Source organism: Microcaecilia unicolor, chromosome 4 (genome assembly GCF_901765095.1).
Source record: "Microcaecilia unicolor chromosome 4, aMicUni1.1, whole genome shotgun sequence".
In the NCBI taxonomy this organism is placed as follows: domain Eukaryota; kingdom Metazoa; phylum Chordata; class Amphibia; order Gymnophiona; family Siphonopidae; genus Microcaecilia; species Microcaecilia unicolor.
The window spans coordinates 372,217,778-372,245,479 of record NC_044034.1 but is presented as its reverse complement, the minus strand read 5'-3'; the positions used below and the strand labels follow the sequence as shown (position 1 = coordinate 372,245,479).

General features: G+C 42.7%; 1 protein-coding gene across 2 annotated transcripts in view; it reads right to left on the bottom strand.

Annotated features, from left to right (window-relative positions):
• POLA1 (DNA polymerase alpha 1, catalytic subunit) overlaps nt 1–27,702 on the bottom strand; it is a 782,590-nt gene that overhangs the window by 417,157 nt on the left and 337,731 nt on the right. For both annotated transcript variants that reach the window (XM_030202369.1, XM_030202370.1), the window contains exons 31-32: nt 14,884–15,015; nt 565–739 (exon numbers count right to left, since the gene is read on the bottom strand). In XM_030202369.1, the coding sequence (XP_030058229.1) occupies nt 565–739; nt 14,884–15,015 (307 nt within the window). The remainder of the gene's footprint in view (nt 1–564; nt 740–14,883; nt 15,016–27,702) is intronic.

Below are 27,702 nucleotides of genomic sequence, written 5' to 3'. Positions count from 1 at the left end.
CTGTGACTTTGTAACAGTGAATTATGCAATCTGGTAACCAAGAAGGGTCATGTCTGCTTGGCGACTGAAGCTGCCTGTAGCAGGATGTCTCCATGATGCCGTGGGCAACATTCTGCCTCAGTTTGTGTAGCTGGAAGATCATGGCTAGGCCCAAAGTATAGTTTACAGAGTAATAGTACTGTACATGTTTGTGCTACATCACAAGCACCAACTGAAGCCAGAGATCCAATCTCATCATGATAATCAAATATTCAGTAGAAGGGGGTGAGGGAGGATACAGGCAAAATGTTTGTTTTTCAAGCTAAAAGGGAACAAGGAGCAAAGGTAAAACTGTGAACTTCTAGGGAAGCAGCAAAAGGAGAAGCAGCTTTTCCACAAATATGCACTAGCTCAAGTCAAAAACAATGAGAAAAAAAAAAGCTCAGGATATGAGAGAAGCTGAAGGAGCTTAAGAAAACAGTGTGCTCTCAAGGACCTTTTGGGTCTTTCTGAATTATGAGAGAGCTGGGTCTGGCTGGTCAGTCTACTTGTTGATGGAGAAATGTTCTCCTCTGGCAGACTCACCCAACCACGTTGCAATGACAGCAGAGTCAATCCCATCTATAGGGTCACAGATCCGAGCCACGACAGGGTGGACCTGTTGTGACAAGTAGTATTGCGTGTCCACAGCAAGGTTGTCTTGTTTCTGCAGCTGTTCAGGGGCATATGCTCGTTGACTGGCACTTAGATTTGATCCATCCTATAGAAAAAGACATCATACCATAAATGCGAAAGACAACTTTAGAGTAGAAGCAATAGAATTCAATGTTCTCTGACCACATTTAATGCATGAGTGGCATGAAGAGACAAACACACACTGGATAGTACACATGGCTGCTAGTAATAGGAGATCTACAGACTTAGAACATACTGGCTCAGAGCAATGGTCCATCTAGCCCAGTATCCTGCTTCCAACAGTGGCCAATCCAGGTCACAAGTAGCTTGTAGAAACCCACTTAGCAGCAACATTTCATGCTATCAATCCCAGGGCAAGCAGTGGCTTCCCCCATGTCCATCTCAATAACAGACTATGGAGTTTTCCTCCAGGAACTTGTACAAACCTTTTTCAAACCCAGATATGCAGTAAGTTCCAGAGATTAACTATTCTTTGGAGTGAAAAAATATTTCCTCCTATTTGCTTTAAAACTATTTTCATGTAATTTCATGGAGTGTCCACTGGTCTTTGCACTTTTTGAAAGAGTGAAAAATCATTTCATTTCTACACCACTCAGGATTTTATAGACCTCAATCATATCCCTCCTCAGACGTCTCTTTTCTAAGCTGAAAAGCCCTAACCTTTTTAGCCTTTCCTCATATGGGAGGAGTTCCATACCCTTTTATCACTTAAGTCACTCTTCTTTGAACCTCTTCTAATTCCGCTATATCTTTTTTGAGAAACGGTGACTAGAATTGAATGCAATACTCAAGGTGAGGTTGCATCCTGGAGCAATACAGAGGCAATATAATATTCTAAGTCTTATTTTGCATCCTTTCCTAATAATTCCTAGCATCCTGTTTGCTTTTTTGGCCGCCGCCACACACTGGGCAGAAGATTTGAGCATATTGCCTACAATAACACCTAACTCTTTTACTTGAGTGCTGACTGCTAAACTGGACCCTAGCATCAGGTAACTATGATTCGGATTATTTTTCCCCAATATGCTTCACTTTACATTTGTCCACATTAAATTTTCATCTGCCATTTGGAAGTCCAGTCTTCTAGTTTCCTAAGGTCTTCCTGCAAATTTTCACAATCAGCATGTGTTTTGGGAACTCTGAATAGTTTTGTGTCATCTGCAAATTTAATCAACTCATTCATCATTCCGTGTTCCAGATCATTTATAAATATGTTCAATAGCACCGGTCCCAGTACAGAGCCCTGTGGCACTCTGTTTTCTGACCAATAACCAATTCCTAATCCTCAAAAGGACACTGCCTTCTACCCATAGACTTTTTAATTTTTTCAGGAGTCTTTCATGAGAAACTTTGCCAAATTCATTTCTGTGGTGAGGAGTCGACACTCTATTCTTTATTGACTGGTTTATCACAAGGTTTGATTTTGCCTCCTTTGCTTTTCAACATACATTTGATATCTCTGTGCTGGGACCACTGCTTTTTAACATATTTATAAATGACCTAGAGATGGGAGTAACTAGCGAGGTAATTAAATATGCTGACGACACAATGTTATTCAAAGTCGTTAAATTGCGGGAGGATTGTGAAAAATTACAAGAGGACCTTACGAGACTGGGCGTCTAAATGGCAGATGACATTTAATGTGAGCAAGTGCAAAGTGATGCATGTGGGAAAGAGGAACCCGAATTATAGCTACGTCATGCAAGGTTCCAGGTTAGGAGTCACAGACCAGGAAAGGGATCTAGGTGTCGTCGTTGATGATACATTGAAACCTTCTGCTCAATGTGCTGCTGCGGCTAAGAAAGCAACTAGATTGTTGCACCTCAAATAGTGTGTTCAATTCTGGTCGCCGCATCTCAAAAAAGATATAGTGGAATTAGAAAAGGTGCAGAGAAGGGTGACAAAAATGATAAAGGGGATCGGACAACTTCCCTATGAAGAAAGGACAAAGCAGCTAGGGCTCTTCAGCTTGGAGAAAAGGCAGCTGAGGGGAGATATGATAGAGGTCTATAAAATAATGAGTAGAGTTGAACGGGTAGATGTGAAGTGTCTGTTCACTCTTTCCAAAAATACTAGGACTAGGGGGCATGCGATGAAGCTACAATGTAGCAAATTTAAAATGAATTTGAGAAAATGTTTCTTCACTCAACGTGTAATTAAACTCTGGAATTCGTTGCCAGAGAATGTGGTAAAGGCGGCTGCGTGCAGCTGGTAGTGCTATATAAATGTTAGTAGTAGTAGTGGACGGCTTCCTAAAGGAAAAGTCCATAGACCATTATTAAATCGGATTTGGGGAAAATCCTCTATTTCTGGGGATAAGCAGTATAAAATGTTTTGTACTTTTTGGGGATCTTGCCAGGTTATTTGTGACCTGGACTGGCCACTGTTGGAAACAGGATGCTGGGCTTGATGGACCTTTCATCTGTCCTAGTATGGTAAAACTTATATACTTATGATTATTTTCATGTCTGGGAGTCAAATATACATTGTACACTGATGATATTCAATTTGTAATTCCTGTGGTTACATCACTTTCAGCTGCAATTGATCACTCAGGGCTTCTTTTACAAAGCTACGCTACCGATTCCCTCATGGCAAATGAAAGGAAGCCCATAGGAATTGAATGGGCTTCCTCTCATTTGCCGCACCAAGAACCGGTAGTGCGACTTTGTAAAAGAAGCCCTCAATACTCTGCATTAATACAGTGAATTCCTTGAAGAAGCATAATAAATTATCTTTGATCATCAATGAAACCAAAACATTATTTTTAGATAGCTCCATACCATCAAGATCTACTGGCTTCCTTTATATAAATCAGTGGGTGACTCCTGTGTTTACCCAACTTAAGATACCGGGAGCAATTCTTGCTGCAAATTAACTATGAAAATCCAAATTTCTACTGTAATAATAATATAAAAAAGGTCCTTTTTTAAACCGCCTTGCCTGTAGATTAAAATAATAATTTTGAAATATAAGGCCTTTACGATCAGCACATCAGTTGATATTGGATGTTCCAAATGTATCAAATGGGTGAAATTCAAAATAGGGCATTTAATAGTCCACTTTTATGGAATTACGTTCCAAGAGGTATACAAGAAAACTCACATCTGTAACCTTTAGAAAGCAATTGAAATCTTATTTATTTCAACATGTTATGAAGATTGGGATGATCCAGCTGACCATATGATTTGCAATGTTACTTCATGTATTGGTGGTATTATATATGAACTCAACTTACATAAATCTATTGTAATAGCTTCAGTAAGTTAATAATATGTTAGTTTTGTTTTTCTATAATGCATGAATCTGACAATGTTTCTCAGGTTCAGGTATCAAAGTGGAAACATGATGGTTAGCAATAATTGAATGGAAGCATTGGTTCAAATATTGTTTTAAATATGTTTATTGATTTCATTTTGTAATTTTTGATTTGTGATATATTTATATTTTTGGTATTTTATTATTTAAAAATTTGCGCAATTATGTGAATATGCAACTCACCTAGCTCCACAGAAAGAGCAGGATATAAATTTTATAAATAAGGCATTCTTTTCTTAATAAATAACATTTCAAGGACTGTAATGCTGATAAAGCAGGTCCAGCTCACAACAGAGGAAAGAGAAGTTCTCCATTTACCTACAGAACACCACAGGCAGTAACAATGCAGGATTTCCTAACACTTAGAACTACTGGCACAGGCAGCAGCCATGCAAGTTTATTTGTACATCACTCACCACAAATCAGCAACTTCTGCACACAAGACAGACTGCTTTGCCCTAGAGAGGTACTCTACCTATGAAGCTGCATGTTTCAACTACAGTGAAATGTAATGGGTTTTTTTTAACTCTATGACAAATACAGGCAATTTGCCCTCATTTAGACTAGAAATCATTGTGTCTGCTTCTACACTCACTACTTCTCAATTACTGTAATTCATTACTGCAGGGAATAAACCTCTCTCAAATCTGTTTGTTCCGATCAACTCAAAATACCACCACTGAACTCTCTCAATGTGCGAAAAAATTTGACCATGTTACCTTACTTTTATGAACAGAACACTGGCTTCCTATTTCTTCCTGCATCACATTTGAGAACATTATCATTCACAAAATCCACTACTCTGGCTAGCCCTCATTTTTATCTAGCTATCTTATCCCCTACACGCCCTCCAGATCTCTTTGCTCTTGCAGTCAAAATTTACTGGTCAAGCCCTCGGGAGATCTGCTTAGATAATAGGAAGCACTCTTGTTTCAGTGTCCTTTTTTAGTCTCTTGCACTCTTGAATGGCCTCCCCCTTTAGACTTCATCTTGAAATGTCACTTCCAAAAGAAAAGTTTGAAAATATTATTATTTACTTAGCATTCCAGTAGATACAAGGAAATCTTCTTTAGCTACTGTGGCTGGAGCCTAAAGCCACTACTAACACTCAGACATGCCTCTTGATGTACTTCAGAAATTAATTTTACTTGATAAGCACAATTGATTATTAGATTATTTTAATTCTTAACTCTGTAATGTAGGCGCCCTTTTGTGTTTGGACCTTATACCCTTGTCTTTTATTTAATTATATACTTTTTTTTTTTTTTTAATTTTAGTTACATTTGTACCCCGTGCTTTCCCACTCATGGCAGGCTCAATGCGGCTTACATATACAGGTACTTATTCGTACCTGGGGCAATGGAGGGTTAAGTGACTTGCCCAGAGTCACAAGGAGCTGTGCCTGAAGTGGGAATTGAACTCAGTTCCTCAGTTCCCCAGGACCAGAGTCCACTACCCTAACCACTAGACCACTCCTCCACTGTAATTTGCTTTGATAAATCCTTTAATGGTATATCAAATAAAGATACTAGAGATAGCACAGCAGTGGTAGCAGCAGTGCAAACATCACTAATACACTTTTCAATCTTCCATCACAGCACAGACACCAGCAGCAGTTCACTACTGAGTTTCTGGAAAGCTTGTATGCCTTCTTCTCTCACATACACTACCCTATTTTAGACCAAGTACAGTAAGAGTAGAAGCATTGCAAGCTTCCCTCTTCCGTTCAACGCTCTCTACAGAGGAGGAAAGCACAGACAGCAGCAGTGCAAGATGTTCACATACATTCTGTCCTACCACTGACTAGATAGAGCTCTACCAACAGTACCGTATGCCTTACACACATACTGAAATTGCCAACTCATTTTAAACAGGTCACTGAATGGCCTTCAGACTGTAATAATTTGTGACCAATAATGATCACGTTTGGAAGACCTGAAATTACATTGCTGAAGGAGGTATCCATCTGCATTGTTCTATAATTAATTTAAAAAGTGATTAAAATAAGACCTTGATATAAACTGAGTCTATATTTGCAATTGTTTTCCACTCTCTTGGCAGTAAATGGTAAATTAGAAATAGGACAGTAGCTTGAGAATGCAGAGTTACCCAAGGTTGCTTTTTTTTACACCTATGTATGATAATTGCCTCCTTCCAGGAGGAAGGCACAGAGCCAATTGTGAGATGATCGGCGATCATGATATAAGAGCAAAAGCGGAGTGTGGATGTAACAAAACTCAAAGTACTGGATTTCAGACATACTGATTTTGGTAAAATGGGGAATACTCCTCCCTCTCCTTTCTCTGCACATATTCAACAGACTGCTAAAATCTGTTGTTTCTTTCTCTATATCATCACCAAAATTCATCCCTTCCTTTCTGAGCACACAACCAAAACCCTTACCCACACTCTTATCACCTCTCGCTTACACCATTCCAACTTTTCTCACAGCTCTCCCACTAAGTCATTCCTCCCCCCTTCAATCTATTCAAAATTCCGCTGCTCGACTTATATTCTGCCAGTGTCACTATGATCATATTAGCCCTCTCCTCAAGCCACTTCATTGGCTCCCTATCCATTTCCGCATACATTCAATTTCCTCTTATTGACTTACAAGTGCATTTACTCTGCAGCTCCTCAGTACCTCTCCACTCTTATCTCTCCCTACACTGCTCACCGGGAACTCCGTTCATGGGGTAAATCTCTCTTATCTGTACCTTTTCTCCTTTACTGCCAACTCCAGATTCCACGCCTTTTATTTTGCTGCATTATATTCTTGGAATAGACTTCCTGAACCAGTACGTCAAGCTCTATCTGTGACCGTTTTCAAATCTAGGCTAAAATCCCACCTTTTTAAGGATGCATTTAACTCATAACCCTTTATTCAATTGTTCAGTACCCATATCTGTTTTATCATTCCCACCTTAAGTAATTTCCTTATCTCTTATTTGTCCTGTTTGTCTGTCGAACAGGGACTGCCTCTTCATGTTCAAGTACAGTGCAGCGTACATCTAGTAGCATTATAGAAATACTAGTACTACTAGTAATCATTTGTATAGCGCTACTAGATGTACACAGCGCTGTACACTTTATATGAAGGTACTTTCTCTGTTCCTAGAGGGCTCACAATCTCTGTTTTTGTACCCGGCGCAATGCAGGGTTAAGTGACTTGCCCAGAGTCACAAGGAGATGCAGTGGGAATCGAACCTGTACTAACCACTAGGCTACTCCTCCACTGAAGTAGTAGTAACAAGGAACTGACAGAATGGGTAGGCATAGGTGAAGTGGAAGCACAGTGGGTCCCAACCTGAAGGCTGCTACACATATGGCAACTGATTTTTACACAAGAACACAAAAACAAGAGAAACAGGAAGCCTATATGGTTCTCCAAACAACTGACTGAAAAAAATAAGAGTAAAAGAGACTTCATTCAAGAAATACAGAAGAACACAACAAGAGGATCACAGAAAAGATTATTGGATTAAATTCAAAGAAACAAAGAAGGAAACTTGGCTAGCGAGAGTGCAGACAGAAGAAACAAATGGCCAAAGATATTAAAAGAGGTGACAAGAACTTTTTCAGATATATTGGGATAAAGAAAAATAGATAGGAATGAAATTGGTAGACTGAAAGATGCTGAGAATGGCTGTGTGGAGAGTGATGAGGACCTGGGACCTCTTAAGGATTTGTTTAGAAACGGGAGATGTTCCGCAGGATTGGAGACGAGCTGATGTTGTCACTCTTCACAGAAATGGAGAAAGGGAAGAAGTGGGGAAACTACAGGCCGGTAAGCCTCACGTCGGTGGTAGGGAAAATAATGGAGTCGCTGCTGAAGGAAAGGATAGTTAACTTTCTAGAAGTCAACAGGTTACAGGAACCAAGGCAACATGGCTTTACCAAAGGAAAATCCTGCCAAATGAATCTTGACTTCTTCGACTGACCAAAGAACTGGATAAAGCACATGCACTAGATATAAACAACTTTGATTTCAGCAAAGCCTTTGATACAGTCCCTCAAAGAAGACTCATGAATAAGCTGAGGGGGCAGAACTTAGGAACCAAAGTGGTGAACTGGAAAGGAAACTGGTTGACCGGCAGAGGGTGGTGGTACGAAGTACTAGAGTGCCTCAGGGGGGTCAGTGCTGGGGCCGATTCTGTTTAATATATTTGCGAGTGACATTACAGAAGGATTAGAAGGAAAAGCTTGCCTTTTTGTGGATGACAAGAAGATAGCCAATAGAGTGAATATCCTGGAGGGAGTAGAAACCATGAGAAGGGAACTCCAAACGCTAGAAGAATGGTCAAGGGTCTGGCAGTTAAAATGTAATAGTTTAACTCCTCTGGGGTATATATTAACCTTCGGTTTTTCTATTTAAAAGATAATCTTACTGACAAAACCCCCCCACAAAAACCTTAAAAATAGCCTAGAAAATTATACTATAAATCTATGGTGCAAAGTGCAAAAACTCTATTTTTTATTTATTTTTGTATGCTAGTGGTGCTCAGTACCTGGTTAACTTTTGCTGGACTGACTGGCAATCCTCAAATACTCGATATCCACCCTAACATCACAGAACCAGTGTCCTCCTCCAGCCTATACTATAAGTTCTTAGCTTTTCAAGGTTGTTGTTAGTCTGTGGAAGACTCTTCCTTAAGTTGATTCTCTCTTTAATATTTGGCAAATTTGTGTGTTGGTAGGGGGTTGTTGTTCCTTGTCATGAGAGGTTTCATATTTAATAGGTTGTTTACAAGTTTATAGAGTTTCTTTGTATCTTTGTAATTTGAGCCTACCTGTTCTTTATAGAAATCCCTCTTAGCCTCTCTAATGCTATTCTTGTATCTTTTTCGTGACTCCCCCCAGGCAGTAATGGTGTAATGGTTTGGGGTTTTTTTTCCAGGTTCGTACTCGTCTTCTGCATTGGATTTTTAGCTCTATTAATGTATTATCATACCCTGGAGCCAGTTTCCTTTCTGTATACTTTTGGATTTCATGGGGGCTCTCTCATTTAGTAAGGTGGTACATCTTTTGTCCCAAAATGTTATGAAATCCACTGATTTCGTTTGAGGTGATCACTGTAGATGGAGGTCCAGAATTTAGTTGCGACCAGAACTTTTTTTGAGGGGGTACTGAATACCAGCACCTTTTCCACTGTGCTAAAACTGACACATGGACCTCAAGTTTTAATGATAAGAGCTCAGGTTCTACACACCAATTCTGTCTTGTCACAGATTCTGTGACTGGTTGCAGGGGGCCTGGCTATTATGGGGTGGGTCCCTCAGTGATCATCCCACTCCTTAAGGGTGGCCTAGCATTTGAATATCAGCACTTTTTTGCTAGAAAAAAACAAACTGGTTGTGACCACCTTTCCTCGTGAGTTGTGAATGGTTCGTGGTTGTGTTAGGGTGATCCTTAGTTCTCTCCAATAAAGGGCAATGTGTAGTTTGAAGTGGTCGGACCAAGGAATTTCTGTACAGTTTTGGTTTTGTATGGTAATATCCTGGTTGGGTGAGAATCTGTGTCCTTTGATATGCGTAGAGCGTTCTGGTGACCATTGGCCTTTCCAGAAGTGCAGGAATTCTACGCAGTCCTTTGTGCTTCCAATGTTTTGATTTTTTAAGTGTAGGTTTATGTCTCCTATTATCAGTATGTTGGAGTTGGTTGTGCAGGTGTTGGAGATAAAGTCCATGAAGTGTGGTTGGGCCATTTTCCAGTTTCCTGGGGGCCTGTAGAAAAGTATGCAACTTTGTCACTTATTCTAACTGAGGCAATTTCCAGTTGTGGTGCTATGGATTCTGTAATGGGTTCCACTGTGAAGAAGGATCTGTAGATGAGTGATATGACCCCTCCTTTCTTCCTACATCTGGTCCAATTCAAAATTTTGTATCCAGGACATAGGTCTAGGATTATGGGGTCGACTTTATGACAGATGACCTCCTGTCTGCAAAACGTAAATTGCAAAGTGAACAGAGGTCAATCCCTGTGATTGAAGTTCAGTCAAAAGATAGGTGATTTTAAGAGCCATTCTCGAGTTTATGTAGCAACAAATGTAAACAAATTACTTTTATACAATATCAACTGCATACAAGGAGCTGCTTTGTCATCAAGGCACATATATCCTCCAGTTTGAAATCTTTTTTATTAAAAATTTATAATTTGTAAACACCAAAATACAAACAGCAACCTTAAACATTTCCTCCTGTTATACAGTAAACATATATCTATCCAATAACTCCCATCTGCAATTTTTAGAGGTGCTTGGTGCTCGTTTTGTTCTATAATCCTTTCATAACTCCTAAATCAATGAGAGTGGAGGAGTGGCCTAGTGGTTAGGGTGGTGGACTTTGATCCTGGGGAACTGAGGAACTGAGTTCGATTCCCGGCACAGGCAGCTCCTTGTGACTCTGGGCAAGTCACTTAACCCTCCATTGCCCCATGTAAGCCGCATTGAGCCTGCCATGAGTGGGAAAGTACGGGGTACAAATGTAACAAAAATAAAAATAAATAAAACCTAATTCCATCAAAAATGTACAGTTAAGTTGACCAACATTTTCCAGTGGTTTAAAGTAATAATAATATTATATCGCTGTTTTTTGAATTTCAGTCCTGTTAAATGTGTATATTTTTGATCCTGTTTCATGGTAGTCCAATTATTACATTTCATTTTGCTGTTTTCACGTTTAACTCATTTACTGTATTTGTTTATACTTGGTCATTTTACTATTGTTATGCTGTTAACAAAATTCTAAGTTTTATGTTAAACTATACCTGCTGTACACTGCCTTGGGTGCATCTCTTCATAAAGACATAAAAATATAAACATTGCATTACTGGGACAGACCGAAGGTCCACTAAGCACAGCATCCTGTTTCCAACATTGGAAAATCCAGATTACAAGTACCTGATAAGATCCCAAAACAGTACATTTTATGCTGCTTATCCTAGAAATAAGCAGTGGATTTTCCCCTAATGGCTTATGGACATTTCTTTTAGGAAGTTATCCAAACTTTTTTTAAACCCCGCTAAACTAACTGTTTTTACTACATTCTCTGGCAACAAATTCCAGAGTTTAATTACACGTTAAGTGAAGAAATATTTTCTACAATTTGTACTAAATTTACTACTTTGCAGCTTCATTACCTTTATCATTTTCAGAGCCCTTCTCTGTACCTTTTCTAATTCCACTATATCTTTTTTGAGATGCAGTGATCAGAATTGCATACAGTATTCAAGATGTTCTTGCACCATAGAAAGATACAAAGGCATTATAACATCCTTATTTTTGTTTTTCATTCCTTTCCTAATAAGACCTAATATTCTACTTGTTTTCTTAGCTGCCACCACACACTGAGCAGAGGGTTTCAACGTATCAACGATGACACCTAGATCCCTTTCCTGGTCAGTGACTCCTAACGTGGAACCTTTCATCACGTAGCTATATTTTGGGCTACTCTTTCCCATATGCATCACATTGCACTTGCTCACATCAAACATCATCTGCCATTTGGATGCCCAGTCTCCCAGTCTAGTAAGGTCCTCTTGTAATTTTTCACAATCCTCTTGTGATTTAACAACTTTGAATAACTTTGGGGTCCTTTTACAAAGCAGCGGTAAAAAGCGGCCTGCTGTCACAGTTAAACTTGGAGAAGAGAACTATGAATCCTTTGGGGTTCTTCACCTGGACCAAGCACCATTCCTCGAAAGTTGAGGTGGATGGCAGGGCTTGGCCAATAGAGGGTTCCCCCATTAAGGTGAGGAGGGGGTAGATCGGAGGACAGCTGAATCCAGGAAAGTACAGAGGCTGAGAGGCGGAGTCCAAGTGCAGGCAATGGTCTAGTTAGACGGCAGGCAAGACAGAGTCCAGGTGCAGGCGATGGGCAGGCGGCAGGCAAGGCGGAGTCTAGGTGCAGGGAATGAACAGGTCAGGCTGCAGGCAAGGAGGAATCCAGGTGCAAGTGATGGTTGGATCAGGAGTAGGAGAGATCACATCAGCCAGAGAGGAAAAGTCCAGAACCTGTTGCTGAGGCAGGGAAAAAGAGAAGGAGCGGCGCTCAAATTTAATCCAGAGGGCGGAGATACCTCTTGGCCTTCCCCCGAAAGTAGCGGTGACTGTCCCTTTAAGAGGTGGTGTGGTGTGCACGTGCACGTGCTCCTCCAGATTGCCGATGACCAGCCAAAGTGCAGCTAGCAGCAACATTGCTGCTGCTGCTTACTGCGGTGGGCAGAGATGCTGCTGCCACCCAGAACAACTAACTTATGTTATGCCTTACAGTTATCCTCAAAGTTTGTGCAAATTTTACTATCACATTGGCACAACCTGCAGATACATCCAGCCTTTGATGATTTTCCACTGATAGTGTACACTAGGGGCAAAAATATCAGGGAGTTGCTATCCAGACAGCGTTACTCACAAGAGCATAGCAAAAAAGAGAGGGGGGGAACATGTCCCATGTGGGACGTGTCGATGGTGTCCCCTTGCCCTCATTGGGCAACAGTGGAAGGATGAACGCACTGGTTAAACTATACAAGCCAAGCAAAGGACCACATGCAATAGTTCTGCTGTGGTATATATAATACAATGCCCGTGTGGTCTTGTTTATGTGGGACGTAGTAGCAGACCAATAAAGATACAATTAAATGAACACAAATCAAGAATAGTCACTAAAACTGAGCAGGCCCCTTTGGTTGCACATTGGTTGCTTAATCATCATTCTATTTCTGACCATCATTGGCAAGTCACTGATCAGGTTATGACTGGGTGGAAGGGAGAAAACTATGAATGCCTACTTAATTATAAAGAGCAAGAGTGGATTTACAAATTGAACACAGTGACCCCTAATGAGCTTAACATGGAAGTGGAATGGATGACGTTTAGTCTAGTGGGTCCTGTGATAGGTTGGATTCCTGTTAGTCCCATCTTGCTTACAGCAGGCGACTATAGGCGTGAAAACCGGTAGCTGATATTTAGGTATCTTAGAAACTACACTATTTTATATCAAGATATTAAAACCCTAAGACTTAATAAGACATTGTCTTAGGGTTTTGTGAAACTGATAAGCTCTTTTCATTTTTAGGGGACTTCCTTGATAAAGCAATACAGCGAAACACATGCCATGGCGGATGAGAACCCCCTATGCCAACTAGACCTATACAATATATCTCAACGATGAGTATATTAAGAATAAGTTAACATAGTGTGATGAAACATTGAAAACGTTTTTCACGTTTATTAAGACTGTACAAAATCAAATTAACCCAGGAAGGTGGTGGTGGCTAAGAACCAGTGAGGATTGGAATATGTAAGTCACTGTGTACAGCGTTATCACTGAGGTTCACTGGCCAACCCTTCAACGGGTGTTGTATTCTTCTGGAGTATAAGGAGGTCTATGACGTATAGTAGACATCCTACATTGCTATTCTTTTAAAATTATGAATGTTTTGAAGTAGCTTTATTTTATTTTAATCAGTTAATTGTATTAATATTCGAACCCCTCACAGCCCAGTTGTGGGCAAAAAGTGTCCTCATCAGGTGATTTTCATGTGTGAGACACCCTTTTAAGAATAAAGATTTTGTTCTACTGAAATGCAATCTGAATATAAGAACATAAGAAAAGCCATACTGGGTCAGACCACTAGTCTGACCCACTTCCAAACCCTTTACCATTTTGGTTGCTCTTCTTTGAACCTTTTCTAATTCCATTTTATCTTTTTTGAGATACGGCAAGCAGAATTGAACTCAATACTCAAGGTGAGATCATACCATGGAGTGATACAGAGGCATTATAATAATTTTCAGTCTTAATTACTAACCCTTTCCTAATAATTCCTAGCATCCTGTTTGCTTTTTTTTTGGGTGCTGCTGCACACTAAACAGAAGATTTAACTGTATTTTCTACACCACCTGCTAGATCTTATATTTAGGTGCTGACCCCCAAGGTGGAACCTAGCATCAGATAACTATGATTCAGATTATTCTTCCCAATGTGCATCACCTTCCATTTGTCCACATTAAATTTTATCTGCCATCTGGACGCCCAGTCTTCCAATTTCCTAAGATCTTCCTACAATTATTCACAGTCTGCATGTGTTTTAACAACTTTGAACAGGTTTGTATCATCTGCAAATTTAATCACCTCACTTGTCGTTCCGATTTCCATATCATTTATATATATATACAATATATCAACCGGCTCGCCTTCATCCACATGTTTATTCATGCCTTCAAAGAAATGAAACAAATTGGTGAGGCAAGACTTCTCTTGACTGAACCTATGCTCACTCTGTCCCATTAAGCCATGTTTGTCTACGTGTTTTGTAATTTTATTCTTTATAATAGTTTTCACCATTTTACCCAGCACTGAGGTGGTCTGTAATTTCCCGGATCACCAATGGAACGCTTTTTAAAACTCAGTGTTAAATGGGCCACCCTCCAAACTTCTTGTATTCTGTGTGATATCTACAGACCATCTTCTTTTTCTTTTTTTTTTTAACCATCAGTTAACTTCCTGATATTTTATACACGTCTGGTTCAACAATTCCAACAAAAAACTATATTACAATTTTGAAGGTTACCCTTGATAATGAATTAACCTTCCACTTGCTTATTTCTGATTTGGTAAACAAATGTTTCTATGCACTGAAAATAATTGTTCACTCTGCAGTATACTAGACACAAAAGAATTATGGATACTCTCTGCCATGTATATAACTTTGGGCACTATGTGAATGAGGGTCTTCCCAGGGAATTATACGAATATAAGAACTCCTAAATGCAAGCAGATTGGAGAAACAGACTAACTGAAATAAAAAGAATACACACACACACACTACATCTTTATGGAAAGCTTCATTATGTAAGCAATGGCAGAAGTCATTAGAAGAGAAGCATTTCACCTGACAAATGATGTAAGCTACGGTATCTCCTGCTTTCACTTTCCGTCCTCCTTGCGAATTTATCCACAAGGCAACGTGCACATGGGGGAGGCTTTTTTTGTCTGGATAATCCTGAGGATCTTTTGTCAATGCCTAAAGTCAAGAGGTAGAAAAGAGAGCTTTAGGAATAGTTTCAAAATTATACAGTTGAGAAATAACTACTGAAAGATAAATAAAAAGTTAGAAATGGAAGCTACAGGGAGCTGCAAGAGTAACTACACCATACAGAAAAGAAATATTCTTACCCATCAGCTTAGACCACTGGATCCATCTGTTTTGGGAATGCAATAACCCAGACCTACCACTAGCATTCACTAGAGACTAATTTATCCTGTTCTATCATGTGACCCTCAGCAACACATTTTCCCCACTCCAAAGAGTACTACCCAGGACGGCAGTTAAAAACATATTTCATATTCCCTTCCTCAGATTAGCTCTACTACTGCATAAGAAAACCATTAACATAGATATCGAACAGTCTACCTTTAACCTGTTCTGAAGAAAATGAACAGAACAGCCCAATCATCATATAACCATGGCTATGTTGAAGGAATGTTCTGTATCTGTTAGTATTGCTTGCAATTTTTAAATTAAGCATGTAATTTGTTAGTCCACTAGATGACGCAGGATATAAATTATAAAACAAATAACTAACCAAATACTTTGCAGGTAACAGAAAACAACACTCATAATTCTCTTCCATTATTCTCCCGGTAAATATCATTAGGACCTCATTGGTTTCTAAGAACATAAGAACTGTCACTTTGGGTTGGAATAAAGATATATCAAGCCTAATATCCTATTTCCAACAGTGGCCATCCAGGTCACAAGTACCTGGGATAAGCAGAGGGTTTTCCACATACCCATCTTAACAATGTTTTATAGACTGCTCTTCCAGAAACTTTTCCAAATTTTTTAAGCTTTTATTATATCATCCAGAGATGGGTTTGCTAAATATTAAATATCTCACAATAGCTTGCGGGATGAGAGACATCAAGGATTGTTTCTGAGGCACTCAAGATTTTTCTACAACATCTTTGGAAACAAAGTTGTTCCCGGAGGTGCACTTCACTCAGATTCTTTATACCTCAGGGAGTTTACCTCTTGGAGCATTTGCTGCCTATCCTTTTTTGAAGAACGTAGGGAGGTCTGGTGATGGATTTGTAGAGGTGATAGTTTTTCAGCAAAAATAACGCCATATCTTTCTTTATGTGATAATCCGTCTTTTAAGCCTGGAGTGGGCTGTAGTGTATTCACTTACTGGGAGGCATGAGGTTTAAAATTTTTGTTGCAGGTTCTAAATGAGGAAGGTAAAATTAAACCGTTTCCAGATCTGCAAAAAGAATTTGCCTTGCAACCAATGAACTACTTTACCTGTCTACAACTGAAACAACATATCCTCATTATTGTGGACGGATCTCACAAGAGGATGTCAGAGAGACAATAGCAGATGCATACACTTTGGGATCCCACCGACACGTGCCTTTGACTTATCATAGATTTTTTTAAAAATTTGAAAGTAGACTTAGATTATGCCTCCCTAGCTCGAAAATGGTCCCACAATTACTGGAGATAACATCTGCACATATATACAACAAATTCAAATTTGCTGGTTTAATATACTGCATCAAGAAACACGGTACAAGTTTTTGCTCGAAATATACATATTGCCATCCAGGGCACACAAAGCTGGCATATGTGTGCTCAATTTGGATGTCTTAGGTGTGGTGCAAGTCTGGCAACCTTGGGACATATGATTTGGACTTGTAACTTGGTTATCAGATTCTGGCAACACCTACTGCATCAGATCTGGAAACGCTGGAATATACAGGTCACCATGGACACAATGATCTTGTTTGGTACATTTACCTTTAATGGACAAATCATTGAGGGCTTTAAGAGGTTTTTCTACTACGCTATTTTGTTTGGCCTTAAAACTAATTTGACTACACGGTTGCAACCTACAGGTCCTGTACTATCTCAGTGGCGTGCACTTTTAATCATGCAAAGGAGAATAGAGCACCTGGGAGTGTCTGATTTTCAAAACCCCAGGGGGTGAGAATTCCAGGACACCAGGGAGACCTTATGGTTGACTTTACCATCTCATTTATAATAAATCTGTAGGGATTTAGATCCATGGATGTAGGATTGTGATCAGCCCTGGTGCGAGCTTCAGGGGATGGAGGGGAGGGGGGGCAGGTTGTTGTTTTCATTTACTTAAATCATGTTGGAGTTTGATGCTGATGTTTTTCTTATACTATTTGGCGCATATATCTCTTCTTGTGATCTTTTCACTTTAATAGATTTCAACATAAATATTCTAAATAATCATATCCTTGTTCACAAACATGCTTAAAATACTCAACCTGTAAAAACTATTTGGAAATCCTTATAAATATATAAGCTTAAACTTCTCTCAGAAAAAAATGACAATCTTTAAAGACACCATTTTTAAAGGTACTTTCCTGCTGTTAGAATTCACTGACAGGTTGTAGGCAACTATATTTTAAGAACTCCAAAAACATTCCAACCAAAATAAAAGAAAAAGATCACTTGTCATCAAATACTGCCACCTCAATCTTTTGATGGCAGTTATTTCTTGACACAGCTCTTAACAAAGCCTGAGGATTTTCTAATATTTTTAATGAATACAAATTCAAAGATGTTTAGTCCATTAATACAAAATCATTTCCCATGTCAAAATACCATCACGAAGTAAAACCTCTGTAGCGCTTAGCAGTCACAAAGTTACATTATCAGATTTCAGCTCTTTAAGTTCTGGAGGAGTTGCCTAGTGGTTAGTGCAGTGGACTCTGATCCTGGGGAACTGGGTTCAATTCCCACTGCAGCTCCTTGTGACTCTGTGCAAGTCACTTAACCCTCCATTGCCCCTGGTACAAAATAAGTACCTGAATATATGTAAACCACTTTGAATGTAGTTGCAAAAACCTCAGAAAGGCGGTATATCAAGTCCCATTTCCCTTCCCCCCTTTCCCTTATGACATCACAATATCAGAAGTGAGCCACGTATCGGACAATGAAGCCATTGTGACATCACTGATGAGGTTGGCTCTTATTGGTGGAATGAGTTGAGGAGCAGCCTAGTGGTTAGTGCAGTGGACTGACTTTGATCCTGGGGAACTGAGTTCCATTCCCACTGCAGCTCCTTGTGACTCTGGGCAAGTCACTTAACCCTCCATTGCCCCTGGTGCAAAATAAGTACCTGAATATATGTAAAGCGCTTCGAATGTAGTTGCAAAAACCTCAGAAAGGCGGTATATCAAGTCCCATTTCCCTTCCCCCCTTTCCCTTATGACATCACAATATCAGAAGTGAGCCACGTATCGGGCAATGAAACCATTGTGACATCACTGATGAGTGTCACATGTATGATTATCTCCCAATTGGTGAGGTGTCATATGTGTGTGCCCGATGCAAAGAGCTCCTAGCTCTCAGAGAACGTGTCCGTTCTCTTGAGGCTAGAGTAGCAGACTTGATGGAGCTGAGGGAGACAGAGAGGTACATAGAGGAGACCTACAGGGATGTTGTAGAGAAGTCCCACCTCCAGTCAGGTAGCCCCTGTGCTACCTTGGAGGAGGGAGGTCTCCTAGAAGGAGAGCATCACCCTGGTGAAGTAGGAAGTACTCCTGTAGCCAGGACCTGCCCACCAAGGGATGTATTATCCTTTCGCACCGAGGATATATCTCCAAATGTTGCCCGGGAGGGAAAGGTTAGGACACCTGTTGTACTTGGTGATTCGATCATTAGGCATATAGATAGCTGGGTGGCTGGTGGACGTGAGGATCGCCTGGTGACTTGCCTGCCTGGTGCGAAGGTGGCGGACCTCACGCGTCACCTAGATAGGATTTTATATAGTGCTGGGGAGGAGACGGCTGTCTTGGTACATGTGGGTACTAATGACATAGGAAAATGTGGGAGAGAGGTTCTGGAAGCAAAATTTAGGCTCTTAGGTAGAAAGCTGAAATCCAGATCCTCCAGGGTAGCATTTTCTGAAATGCTACCTGTGCCACGCGCAGGGCCCAAGAGACAGGCAGAGCTCCAGAGTCTCAATGCGTGGATGAGACGATGGTGCAGGGAGGAGGGCTTTAGATTTGTTAGGAACTGGGCAACATTCTGGGGAAGGGGGGGCCTATTCCGAAAGGATGGGCTCCATCTTAACCAGAGTGGGACCAGGCTGCTGGCATCGGCGTTTAAGAAGGAGATAGAGCAGCTTTTAAACTAGAAATGGGGGGAAGGCCGACAGTCGCTCAAAAGAGCATGGTTCGGGATAAGGTATCTTTCAAAGATATCACCATAACAGGGAAGATAGAGTATCCTGATAGTGAGGTTGCAAAAGAGATTGTAGTAGATCGGGTATCTTTAAATAACAATAAAAATCAGACAAAAGATTGCCAATTAATACTGTCAAGTACTAAGCATGATGTATTTAGGAACAACAAACATAGTTTGAAATGTCTATATGCGAATGCCAGGAGCCTAAGAAATAAGATGGGGGAGTTGGAATATATTGCACTAAATGAAAAATTAGATATAATAGGCATCTCTGAGACCTGGTGGAAGGAGGATAACCAGTGGGACACTGTCATACCGGGGTACAAATTATATCGTAGTGATAGGGTGAATCGGATTGGTGGAGGGGTAGCATTGTATATTAACGAGAGCCTTGAATCAAATAGATTGAAAATTCTGCAGGAAACAAAACACTCCTTGGAATCACTGTGGATTGAAATTCCATGTGCAAAGGGGAAAAGGATAGTGATAGGAGTGTACTACCGTCCGCCTGGCCAGGACGAACAGACGGATGCGGAAATGTTAAAGGAAATCAGGGACGCAAACAAACTAGGCAACACAATAATAATGGGGGATTTCAATTACCTGCATATAGACTGGGTTAATGTAACATCTGTACACGCAAGGGACATAAGATTTCTTGATGAAATCAAGGACAGCTTCATGGAACAGCTAGTTCAGGAGCCGACAAGAGAAGGAAAAATACTAGACTTAGTCCTTAGTGGTGCTCATGATCTAGTGCAGGGGGTAACGATACGAGGGCCGCTTGATAACAGTGATCATAATATGATCGGTTTTGATATTGACATTGAAGGAAGTGAAACTAGGAAATCAAGTACGCTAGCGTTTAACTATAGAAAAGGTGATTACGACAAAATGAGAAAAATGGTGAAAAAAAGACTGAAAGGAGCAGCTCGCAGAGTAAAAAACTTGCATCAGGCGTGGATGCTGTTTAAAAACACCATCCTGGAGGTTCAGGACAAATATATTCCACGTATTAGAAAAAAGGGAAAAAAGACTAAACGTCAGCCGGCGTGGCTAAACAGTAAGATAAAGGAAATCATTAGAGCCAAAAAACAATCCTTCAGAAAGTGGAGAAGAGAACCAACTGAAAGTAACTGGATAGATCATAAGGAATGCCAAGCCAAATGCAAAGCGGAGATAAGGAGGGCAAAAAAGGACTTTGAGAAGAAATTAGCGTTGGAAGCAAAAATACATAGTAAAAATTTTTTTAGATACATTAAAAGCAGGAAACCAGCCAAAGAGTCGGCTGGCCGCTGGATGAAAATGGTGTTAAAGGGGCGATCAAGGAGGACAAAGCCGTAGCGGAGAAATTAAATGAATTCTTTGCTTCGGTCTTCACCGAGGAGGATTTGGGGGGGACACCGGTGCCGGAAAGAATATTTGAAGCGGGGGAGTCGGAGAAACTAAACAAATTCTCTGTAACCTTGGAGGATGTAATGGGTCAGTTCAGCAAGCTGAAGAGTAGTAAATCACCGGGACCTGATGGTATTCATCCCAGAGTATTAATAGAACTAAAAAATGAACTTGCGGAGCTACTGTTAGAAATATGAAATCTGTCCCTAAAATCGAGTGTAGTACCGGAAGACTGGAGGGTAGCCAATGTTACTCCGATTTTTAAGAAGGGTTCCAGAGGAGATCCGGGAAATTATAGACCGGTGAGTCTGACGTCGGTGCCGGGCAAGATGGTGGAGGCTATTATTAAGAATAAAATTGCAGAGCATATACAAAAACATGGACTGATGAGACAAAGTCAGCACGGATTTAGTGAAGGGAAGTCTTGCCTCACCAATCTAATGCATTTTTTTGAGGGGGTAAGCAAACATGTGGACAATGGGGAGCCGGTTGATATTGTATATCTGGATTTTCAGAAGGCGTTTGACAAAGTGCCGCACGAAAGACTCCTGAAGAAATTGCAGAGTCATGGAATCGGAGGTAGGGTATTATTATGGATTAAGAACTGGTTGAAAGATAGGAAGCAGAGAGTAGGATTGCGTGGCCAGTATTCTCAGTGGAGGAGGGTAGTTAGTGGGGTCCCGCAGGGGTCTGTGCTGGGTCCGTTGCTTTTTAATGTATTTATAAATGACCTAGAGATGGGAATAACTAGTGAGGTAATTAAATTCGCCGATGACACAAAATTATTCAGGGTCGTCAAGTCGCAGGAGGAATGTGAACGATTACAGGAGGACCTTGCAAGACTGGGAGAATGGGCGTGCAAGTGGCAGATGAAGTTCAATGTTGACAAGTGCAAAGTGATGCATGTGGGTAAGAGGAACCCGAATTATAGCTACGTCTTGCAAGGTTCCGCGTTAGGAGTTACGGATCAAGAAAGGGATCTGGGTGTCGTCGTCGATGATACGCTGAAACCTTCTGCTCAGTGTGCTGCTGCGGCTAGGAAAGCGAATAGAATGTTGGGTGTTATTAGGAAGGGTATGGAGTCCAGGTGTGCGGATGTTATAATGCCGTTGTATCGCTCCATGGTGCGACCGCACCTGGAGTATTGTGTTCAGTACTGGTCTCCGTATCTCAAAAAAGATATAGTAGAATTGGAAAAGGTACAGCGAAGGGCGACGAAAATGATAGTGGGGATGGGACGACTTTCCTATGAAGAGAGGCTGAGAAGGCTAGGGCTTTTCAGCTTGGAGAAGAGACGGCTGAGGGGAGATATGATAGAAGTGTATAAAATAATGAGTGGAATGGATCGGGTGGATGTGAAGCGACTGTTCACGCTATCCAAAAATACTAGGACTAGAGGGCATGAGTTGAAGCTACAGTGTGGTAAATTTAAAACGAATCGGAGAAAATTTTTCTTCACCCAACGTGTAATTAGACTCTGGAATTCGTTGCCGGAGAACGTGGTACGGGCGGTTAGCTTGACGGAGTTTAAAAAGGGGTTAGATAGATTCCTAAAGGACAAGTCCATAGACCGCTATTAAATGGACATGGAAAAATTCCGCATTTTTAGGTATAACTTGTCTGGAATGTTTTTACGTTTGGAGAGCGTGCCAGGTGCCCTTGACCTGGATTGGCCACTGTCGGTGACAGGATGCTGGGCTAGATGGACCTTTGGTCTTTCCCAGTATGGCACTACTTATGTACTTATGTACTTATGTAGGTTGGCTCTTATTGGTGGAATGAGTTGAGGAGTAGCCTAGTGGTTAGTGCAGTGGACTGACTTTGAGCCTGGGGAACTGAGTTCAATTCCCACTGCAGCTCCTTGTGACTCTGGGCAAGTCACTTAACCCTCCATTGCCCCTGCTACAAAATAAGTACCTGAATATATGTAAACCGCTTTGAATGTAGTTGCAAAAACCTCAGAAAGGCAGTATATCAAGTCCCATTTCCCTTTCCCCTTCCCCCTTTCCCTTATGACATCACAATATCAGAAGTGAGCCACGTATCGGGCAATGAAGCCATTGTGACATCACTGATGAGGTTGGCTCTTATTGGTGGAATGAGTTGAGGAGTAGCCTAGTGGTTAGTGCAGTGGACTGACTTTGAGCCTGGGGAACTGAGTTCCATTCCCACTGCAGTTCCTTGTGATTCTGGGCAAGTCACTTAACCCTCCATTGCCCCTGGTACAAAATAAGTACCTGAATATATGTAAACCGCTTTGAATGTAGTTGCAAAAACTTCAGAAAGGCGGTATGTCAAGTCCCAGTTCCCTTTACAAATATTTCACAGAAATATATTCAATATCTAAAAGACTAATATCTCTTTGTGAAAGACCAAACCAACTATTAATAACTATTAACAACCTCTAATAATTTTATGATGTAAAAAAATGGTTATTTCAATATTTGCATTATGCAAGACCTAAAATCTTTGTAGATAAAGTGATTGTATTTTATTAACTTAACAATTAATCAATTGTTAATAAGCTAATAAAATACAATCACTTAAACATTAAAAGCGAATGCTACATACCTGTAGAAGGTATTCTCTGAGGACAGCAGGCTGATTGTTCTCACTGATGGGTGACGTCCACGGCAGCCCCTCCAATCGGAATCTTCACTAGCAAAGTCCTTTGCTAGCCCTCGCGCGCCGATGCGCACCGCGCATGCGCGGCCATCTTCAAGCCCGAAACCGGCTTGAGCCGGCCAGTCTCATATGTAGCAAGACAAAGACCAGGGAAGACACAACTCCAAAGGGGAGGCGGGCGGGTTTGTGAGAACAATCAGCCTGCTGTCCTCGGAGAATACCTTCTACAGGTATGTAGCATTCGCTTTCTCCGAGGACAAGCAGGCTGTTTGTTCTCACTGATGGGGTATCCCTAGCCCCCAGGCTCACTCAAAACAACAAACATGGTCAATTGGGCCTCGCAACGGCGAGGACATAACTGAGATTGACCTGAAAAATTTACCAACTAACTGAGAGTGCAGCCTGGAACAGAACAAACAGGGCCCTCGGGGGGTGGAGTTGGATCCTAAAGCCCAAACAGGTTCTGAAGAACTGACTGCCCGAACCGACTGTCGCGTCGGGTATCCTGCTGCAGGCAGTAATGGGATGTGAATGTGTGGACAGAAGACCACGTCGCAGCTTTGCAAATCTCTTCAATAGTGGCTGACTTCAAGTGGGCTACCGACGCTGCCATGGCTCTAACATTATGAGCCGTGACATGACCCTCAAGAGCCAGCCCAGCCTGGGCGTAAGTGAAGGAAATGCAATCTGCTAGCCAATTGGATATGGTGCGTTTTCCTACAGCCACTCCCCTCCTATTGGGATTAAAAGAAACAAACAATTGGGCGGACTGTCTGTTGGGCTGTGTCCGCTCCAAATAGAAGGCCAATGCTCTCTTGCAGTTCAATGTGTGCAGCTGACGTTCAGCAGGGCAGGAATGAGGACGGGGAAAGAATGTTGGCAAGACAATTGACTGGTTTAGATGGAACTCCGACACAACCTTTGGCAGAAACTTAGGGTGAGTGCGGAGGACTACTCTGTTATGATGAAATTTGGTGTAAGGGGCCTGGGCTACCAGGGCCTGAAGCTCACTGACTCTACGAGCTGAAGTAACTGCCACCAAGAAAATGACCTTCCAGGTCAAGTACTTCAGATGGCAGGAGTTCAGTGGCTCAAAAGGAGGTTTCATCAGCTGGGTGAGAACGACATTGAGATCCCATGACACTGTAGGAGGCTTGACAGGGGGCTTTGACAAAAGCAAACCTCTCATGAAGCGAACAACTAAAGGCTGTCCTGAGATCGGCTTACCTTCCACACGGTAATGGTATGCACTGATTGCACTAAGGTGAACCCTTACAGAGTTGGTCTTAAGGCCAGACTCAGACAAGTGCAGAAGGTATTCAAGCAGGGTCTGTGTAGGACAAGAGCGAGGATCTAGGGCCTTGCTGTCACACCAGACGGCAAACCTCCTCCACAGAAAGAAATAACTCCTCTTAGTGGAATCTTTCCTGGAAGCAAGCAAGATACGGGAGACACCCTCTGACAGACCCAAAGAGGCAAAATCTACGCTCTCAACATCCAGGCCGTGAGAGCCAGGGACCGGAGGCTGGGATGCAGAAGTGCCCCTTCGTCCTGTGTGATGAGGGTCGGAAAACACTCCAATCTCCACGGTTCTTCGGAGGACAACTCCAGAAGAAGAGGGAACCAGATCTGACGCGGCCAAAAAGGAGCAATCAGAATCATGGTGCCTCGGTCTTGCTTGAGTTTCAACAAAGTCTTCCCCACCAGAGGTATGGGAGGATAAGCATACAGCAGACCCTCCCCCCAGTCCAGGAGGAAGGCATCCGATGCCAGTCTGCCGTGGGCCTGAAGCCTGGAACAGAACTGAGGGACTTTGTGGTTGGCTCGATATGCGAAGAGATCCACCAAGGGGGTGCCCCACACCTGGAAGATCTGTCGCACTACACGAGAATTGAGCGACCACTCGTGAGGTTGCATAATCCTGCTCAACCTGTCGGCCAGACTGTTGTTTACGCCTGCCAGGTATGTGGCTTGGAGCACCATGCCGTGACGGCGAGCCCAGAGCCACCTGCTGACGGCTTCCTGACACAGGGGGCGAGATCCGGTGCCCCCCTGCTTGTTGATGTAATACATGGCAACCTGGTTGTCTGTCTGAATTTGGATAATTTGGTGGGACAGCCGATCTCTGAAAGCCTTCAGAGCGTTCCAGATCGCTCGCAGCTCCAGAAGATTGATCTGCAGATCGCGTTCCTGGAGGGACCAGCTTCCTTGGGTGTGAAGCCCATCGACATGAGCTCCCCATCCCAGGAGAGACGCATCCGTGGTCAGCACTTTTTGTGGCTGAGGAATTTGGAAAGGACGTCCCAGAGTCAAATTGGACCAAATCGTCCACCAATACAGGGATTTGAGAAAACTCGTGGACAGGTGGATCACGTCTTCTAGATCCCCAGCAGCCTGAAACCACTGGGAAGCTAGGGTCCATTGAGCAGATCTCATGTGAAGGCGGGCCATGGGAGTCACATGAACTGTGGAGGCCATGTGGCCCAGCAATCTCAACATCTGCCGAGCTGTGATCTGCTGTGACGCTCGTACCCGCGAGACGAGGGACAACAAGTTGCTGGCCCTCGCCTCTGGGAGGTAGGCGCGAGCTGTCTGAGAATCCAGCAGAGCTCCTATGAACTCGAGTTTCTGCACTGGGAGAAGATGGGACTTTGGGTAATTTATCACAAACCCCAGTAGCTCCAGGAGGCGAATAGTCATCTGCATGGACTGCAGGGCTCCTGCCTCGGATGTGTTCTTCACCAGCCAATCGTCGAGATATGGGAACACGTGTACCCCCAGTCTGCGAAGTGCCGCTGCTACTACAGCCAGGCACTTTGTGAACACCCTGGGCGCAGAGGCGAGCCCAAAGGGTAGCACACAGTACTGGAAGTGACGTGTGCCCAGCTGAAATCGCAGATACTGTCTGTGAGCTGGCAGTATCGGGATGTGCGTATAGGCGTCCTTCAAGTCCAGAGAGCATAGCCAATCGTTTTCCTGAATCATGGGAAGAAGGGTGCCCAGGGAAAGCATCCTGAACTTTTCTTTTACGAGATATTTGTTCAGGGCCCTTAGGTCTAGGATGGGACGCATCCCCCCTGTTTTCTTTTCCACAAGGAAGTACCTGGAATAGAATCCCAGCCCTTCCTGCCCGGATGGCACGGGCTCGACCGCATTGGCGCTGAGAAGGGCGGAGAGTTCCTCTGCAAGTACCTGCTTGTGCTGGAAGCTGTAAGACTGAGCTCCCGGTGGACAATTTGGAGGTTTTGAGGCCAAATTGAGGGTGTATCCTTGCCGGACTATTTGCAGAACCCACTGATCGGAGGTTATGAGAGGCCACCTTTGGTGAAAAGCTTTCAACCTCCCCCCGACTGGCAGGTCGCCCGGCACTGACACTTGGATGTCGGCTATGCTCTGCTGGAGCCAGTCAAAAGCCCGTCCCTTGCTTTTGCTGGGGAGCCGAGGGGCCTTGCTGAGTCGCACGCTGCTGACGAGAGCGAGCGCGCTGGGGCTTAGCCTGGGCCACAGGCTGTCGAGAAGGAGGATTGTACCTACGCTTGCCAGAAGAGTAGGGACCAGTCTTCCTTCCCCCGAAAAATCTTCTACCTGTAGAGGTAGATGCTGAAGGCTGCCGGCGGGAGAACTTGTCGAATGCGGTATCCCGCTGGTGGAGATGCTCTACCACCTGTTCGACCTTCTCTCCAAAAATATTGTCCGCACGGCAAGGCGAGTCCGCAATCCGCTGCTGGAGTCTGTTCTCCAGGTCGGAGGCACGCAGCCATGAGAGCCTGCGCATCACCACACCTTGAGCAGCGGCCCTGGACGCAACATCAAAGGTGTCATACACCCCTCTGGCCAGGAATTTTCTGCACGCCTTCAGCTGCCTGACCACCTCCTGAAATGGCTTGGCTTGCTCAGGGGGGAGCGCATCAACCAAGCCCGCCAACTGCCGCACATTGTTCCGCATGTGTATGCTCGTGTAGAGCTGGTAAGACTGAATTTTGGCCACGAGCATAGAAGAATGGTAGGCCTTCCTCCCAAAGGAGTCTAAGGTTCTAGATTCTTTGCCCGGGAGCGCCGAAGCATGCTCCCTAGAACTCTTAGCCTTCTTTAGGGCCAAATCCACAACTCCAGAGTCATGAGGCAACTGGGTGCGCATCAGCTCTGGGTCCCCATGGATCCGGTACTGGGACTCGATCTTCTTGGGAATGTGGGGATTAGTTAGAGGTTTTGTCCAGTTCGCCAGCAATGTCTTCTTAAGGACATGGTGCATGGGTACAGTGGACGCTTCCTTAGGTGGAGAAGGATAGTCCAGGAGCTCAAACATTTCAGCCCTGGGCTCGTCCTCCACAACCACCGGGAAGGGGATGGCCGTAGACATCTCCCGGACAAAGGAAGTGAAAGACAGACTCTCAGGAGGAGAAAGCTGCCTTTCAGGAGAGGGAGTGGGATCAGAGGGAAGACCTTCAGACTCCTCGTCAGAGAAAT